Source organism: Symsagittifera roscoffensis, chromosome 3 (assembly GCF_963678635.1).
Source record: "Symsagittifera roscoffensis chromosome 3, txSymRosc1.1, whole genome shotgun sequence".
Lineage (NCBI taxonomy): Eukaryota > Metazoa > Xenacoelomorpha > Acoela > Convolutidae > Symsagittifera > Symsagittifera roscoffensis.
The window spans coordinates 6,229,764-6,235,763 of NC_087064.1; the positions used below are offsets into that span (position 1 = coordinate 6,229,764).

The 6,000-nt window shown below is 34.9% G+C and overlaps 1 protein-coding gene across 1 annotated transcript in view; it reads right to left on the reverse strand.

The window, feature by feature from the left end:
- Positions 1-6,000, reverse strand: part of LOC134841542 (fibrinogen-like protein 1) — a 31,292-nt gene that overhangs the window by 24,936 nt on the left and 356 nt on the right. Inside the window, exon 2 of the mRNA XM_063857571.1 lies at positions 4,556-4,802. Coding sequence (XP_063713641.1) covers positions 4,556-4,802 — 247 coding nt within the window. The remainder of the gene's footprint in view (positions 1-4,555; positions 4,803-6,000) is intronic.

A 6,000-nucleotide genomic window follows, 5' to 3' on the forward strand; every position in this document is an offset into this window, starting at 1 on the left:
ATTTTCTGCTTGATTTTTGCAAATTTCGAAACCTCCTCATTAAAAAGCCTCAGTTGTTCAAATACCCTTCTTTTCCACATCAAAACTACATACAACCATTAACTATATTTTCGGGTTTAAAGATGGCTAAATGCGGGCATTTTTAATCTGAATTGGACTTAATGCTGATGACAGATGATCAAAGTGTCACTAGGTGTCGAAAGTGACCAGCAAAACTTGTGGCAGGAGTACATGTCGCACAAAGTGAATCAGTTCCAATTAAATATTTGCCACACATGTGCTTCTTAGACGCCCTCAGAAGACATAAAAAGTTGTGCTCCAGAGACTAAGATGACGTCGTCACAATTTCCATGTCGGGAAAGTCTAGTAACTTAACATATTTTTGAACGTATCAGTTTAATTTAGATTGACTTGAACCAATGCTTTGCCAGTATAAAAGCCGCAAACTAATCCGCAAGAACCTACCGCGCAATAATTTGAAAAACCGACCTAGAAAGAAAAAAGCCAGATTTTATTTGGATATGGGAGAACGATATCTCCAACAGTCATAAAATACTCTTGATCATTGCCACTATACAATCAAGTCTACTGGCTGGGCTTGTAACAAGTCTAAGCTCAATCAAAAATCAACAAACTATGCTCAAATGGTAAACCATAAATTGTCACATTATGAATTACAGATTATAATTCTTCTTAAGCTTCACCTCGTTCAAATAATTCCAAGAAAGTTTACTTCCTCCGCGACCAAAGCGTCGATAAACAATCTAACATGAGGCAATGTCATTACTATCACAAGCAAGCGCAATCATGCCCTAAAATTTCCCCTGAAATGAAAAATGGTTCTTTTGAGCAAGACCACGACTTGTATTTGCATACAGTTGTGCTTTTGCTTGCTTCCGTTTTGAACATATTCGTGAAGTTTGCTATCATTTTTATGTGCTGGGTAGCGACTTTACTTCACGTCACGATACTTTTCCAGGGAGACTGTTTTGAAAGTATGTAACTCCGACCTGATTTTTTTGACGGGTAGTGAACCATTGGGCCTTCTGCAGCAAATTATACGAGGAAGCATGTCGTCGGTTTATTCACTTCATATTTACAGGCCAACAAAAAGTACCGCGACAATATTCACAGTCGGAGCCATCCAGCTACATCCTTCAAAATTATACGAATATTTTGCACGGGACATAACAAAACACTGCATTATGCCATTTAAAAACAATTTTATAATCGTTTGAAAAACATACTGCTCACTGGCTAAAGCTCCGATAAGGGTTTTCTAGTTGAAATCAAATTAAGCATAGCCGAAGATTTTCATGAGTTCTTCGCTGATTATCCTCTTGCCACCTCTCGTGAAGTAGTGGACATTGGTACAATGAGCAAGAAGCAAGTCAACTTGTTTGAATACTTGGAATCAACAAACTGTCAAAATTGCCCAAGCTTCTTCAGACCCTGCACCCTAAGAAGGTTATGTTCTGCCTTACCTTACCCTAAAAATGTACGAAGAGCTGAGAATGACAAAAAATCAACTCAGAAAACTCTATCAGCACTCTTTCTTGACCTCCACAAACGCCTACGAAAAACAGTGGTGATTGTTTCCAAGATAGCTTTTACTTACTGGCTGTTAATTCCGAAATTGTTAAAAATTGGTAAGTGAAGCCAAATCTATATTAGCAAGTGCTGTACTCCGACAACAATACAAATAATTCTCAGATTTTTCAGCTGTGATTCAGTCATGAAACCCAGTTGTAGTTAAAACTCTTTCAGTCGTGATCCACAAAACGTCAATTAATTTTACAAACGTGTCCCTGGTGTCAAAAAAAACAGGTTTGATTTCTTTGATTTTTCATCAAAATTTGATCTTGTGAGCAGACCTAATTTAGCTTTTTTATACTTATTTTAAGACTAAAAAACCTTTTGCTCAAATTAAGTTACTTTTGGAGTTTTTAGCTTCATCTTAAAGAAAATTTCTGAAAAAAAATTATTTTCACATAAATCAAGTTTTGTTTGATTTTTTGTTTTTCTAGTTATTGGTCTGCAAAAATGTTCTAATTTGCATATTTTACAATGACTATTAAAAATGACTACTACCTATCATTCTTTTCGCTCAGATTCCTTTATCACACCAAGGTAAAAACAAACGACACTAATAGGAAAAACAATTACAAGACTGGTCGGAGCAATCTCTGTTACTTGCATAGTAAACGAATATTCTTGTCTGTGCGCAAAAAGCTGATGTTTTTACCGCAATCTAGCGAGAGTGAAAGCCAATTTCAGTTTTGCAAATATGAATAGCGACCATTTCTTTATCGACGATACAAGTTGGAAATTTGAGTTACAATTTGAAAAAGGAGACTGGTGCCCAGCCGATCAGAGAATTTATAGCCCTAGTGTCAAAACTGCATTCGGTTTTCCTAAAGGGTGATTGAAACTCACATTTAAACCCCCTTCCACCCCAAAATCCAACCACCACTACCATCCTCCTTCCCCCCTTTCTTCATTACAATCAACTACGGGCACAAAACTGATTTAGGCAAATTTATACAATGTTGCCCAAAACATGACAATTCTCTTGCCCAAGTTTTGAGTTATCTAAATGAGTCGTATTCTATTTGCTAAAAATTAATTGGAAAATTTTGCTCGGGGTAGACTGAAATTCTGAAATTTTTCGTTTTGGGTTTACTTTAGGTTACGTTTACCTTGCCTTGTAAAAAAGAAAGAAAAGTTATGCTTCGGCATAGGTGGCAGACAGAAGTTCAGCGCCAAAGGATAAAACGGATTGTGCAAGGAGAATTACAGCAAAATGGTAGCAAACTTTCAGGGACCCATTTTACACCAGAAGACAAAAAACAATCGCTCAAAGAAAACGAAAACAAAAAAATAAAAATGTTCAGCAAATAATTCGAAATGATTTTTTACTGTTCTTCTTATCGAAAATTCTGTTAAGACCTGTCTTGATTTCAAACAGTTTATCAGTGATAGAAAACGAGAAAATGTTTGTGTTTGGCTTAATCACTATTTAAACATAATTAATTTCAAATACATGTGAAAATCTTTGGTTCAGTTTCAATAACAAATTTTTGTTTGCATGACAACTGTTTCACAAAACGAAAGAAAGCAAGTCTTAATTTTGCTATGAAATACGGACAAAAGGAAAGGTCAGGAGCTAAAACGATTGAATTTAATTACGAAAAGGTTTTAATCTAAGAGAAAAGGGGACCACAAGTGGGGAAACAGGAGTTATGTACCGGGACCCGGTTGTTAACCTAACAAGATTCTAAGAAAGGGATCTTCTTAGATAGGGATAGGAAGTTACGTTCATTCATGAAAACCTAGGTCAGGGGTTCTTCAAGAAATTAAGGACCCAATTCCTAGGAGTTTGCTTCATGTGGGGGCCTCATTTTTCCCCTTCAGGAAGGAACCGAACCCGTAGAATCTGGAACACGATACAACATAACTCACTGACCAAATGCGTCCGCTACCAGCTCGACCCAAAAGAAAGAGTCCGCAAGCTAAAATTAAACAAGACCGGCCTGTGCCACCCAACTAAAAGGAACCACTACCAACGTAACAGAAGTGACCTAAAAGTGACCTTTAGCGCATTGCACGTTAGCGCGAGCTAAGAAAACATGGAACAACCGCGAAACTTGTGTATGTCTTTTCGTGACCCAAACCTTGCTAGCAATCTGTGTTCTCGAAGAGCTTCACCTTCGATTTTGCAGCACCAATAACTGTTTTTCAGATTTAACAAGCACGGCAAGTTACAATGACATACTCTCTGATAATTTTTGGACCATAAATTGCGGAAGGAAAGACCGTGACCCCTGACAAACATTTTTTCTAATAAACGGGATAAATTTCTGCATGCCATTTCTCTTTAATGCTGTAGCTGTACGACTAAGTAACACGTATTATAAGTATTTTTTACATAATAAAAGTTAGCTTCTCAGGGATATTCCTTTTAAGGGTTGTCTTTTTTGGTTTACTTTTGAACTTCAAACCTGACTAATTGAGGCAGCACGTCCTAATTACCGACTAGTTTGACCTAAAAAAAATCATTTTTCGGGCTTTTGTTTGATATATTAGATAGCTTTTATGTCATAAAATTCTGTTCAGAATGTCGTACTTTTGCATTCAGACTTGGCAACTAATTTGGTTATTGCCGCAAATCTTTTCTAAAAAATCGAGATTCAATCTCAGACTATATCGCGACTAATTTCTGGACAATATCGCAAACAACTTAAGATTACTTTGGAACTGAAATTAAAATTATTGCAATTTTTCTCGTTTTTGTCCGCAATTTTAACACCGGGTCCAAACTGTGAGTTTTTGGTCGCGGAATTATCTAGAAAAATCTGAAAATGTGTCGCAAACCTTGACAAGTGTAGAAATATTTACTTTTTCTTTTCAAAAATGTCCAATTACTTTTGGTTATCTAGAAACTTTTTAGTCTTTGACAATCTGCAATTGAGCCGCAGACCTTGACCAGGATTCGTTTTTTTTTAATGTTCCTCATTTTGCTATTCAAACATTTTTAAAATTACACAGACTGTACCTGCATACTCGCACCAGAGCAATAAATAGTTCGAGACGGTGCGCATCGACAATCGAAGATGCCATTTTCCCTCTTTGGTCAATTCGTGTAACTTTTTCAATCCCAGCCACAAATCTCCCGTGCCACAGAAATCTCCAAAACCTGTTTCATATTCTTCAAATAACCGATCGAAAGAAACGTCGTATTGATTCCGCCTCTGGAAAATAATCTCAGCGCCCACGTAGTCAAACGATGCATTATTCACACACTAAAAATAACATATAATATAAAGTACTCAATTTAGTTTTAGAAAAAAAAATATTTTTAAATAGTATTAAAAGCAAAATAATCGCATCAAGTTGGCACATTGATACCAATCACTCAAAACATAAATTTGATTGTGAATCAGTTAATTTTATGTTTCTCATAATCATTTTTAAAAATGTATTGTAAAACCTGGTATTTTTTGTATTTGTGAAAAAAAAACACTTAATTCATTATTATCACCAAAAAAATTCTCCCATTGCAAAACTTTTTGCTCTGTCCAAAACCGCAATTACCAAAAGCTTTCTTGATTTGAAAATTCCTTGATTGAGTTGCAAAAAACTGACAGATGAAAAACCATCAAACAAATTGCTGTCCAGAACATCTAGAATAACTTTTAAATTATGCTATCATAAATTTTTTGTTTGTTTGTAAATTTGTTGTTCATTGCAACAGTTTGTTTGAATTTTATAAATTTAAGCGGCTCAAAATCTCAGCTTAGTTTCTTCGACAAAAATTAATCGAAATATTTCAAAACAAAAAAAGAACTTATCTGGCCTCATCAAAAAAATTATAATATCTTTGTTTGACAAATTGATCGCCGTCTACATTATCGACCTAAAAGCACAAGGTTTGTAGAGAATATTTTTTCCAAAAAAAATATTTTGATTATAAAAATTAATTGTGTCATCAAAAAAGGCAGTTTTTGTATATTTTTGATTTTTCTTCCAAAATTATTCACTTCAAAGTTTTCGTTTTCTTGTTTATGTTGTTTGCTCTGTTTTTAGCTAACAATCTGATCAAGCTATGAGCACAACCTAATTTTACGGCTATTTCCTTTTAGAATGAGTACGTTTTAAATTAAGTAGTTAGCAAGGCGTCCATGTTTTGAATAAAATTTTAAATATTGCTACTGAAACCGAGTTTGTCCAAATTATTCTCCGCTGATTTTTTATTTTCTTATTTTTATCTCGGCTTTCTGGAGTTTTTTTGCCTTTTCTTTTTTGTATGCGAAGTGCATCCGAGTGTATGAGTGAATCAATTCCGCCGATATCAGACTTAAACTCATTATTGGATTAAACGCAATGTTACTGATAAACGCAAAAACAAGAGAAGAAGTATAACTCATAACTTTCACTCCCAAAACAGTTTTTTTATTTATTTCGGTTTTAAATACTTCAGGCTTCAAAATCAAATAAAGA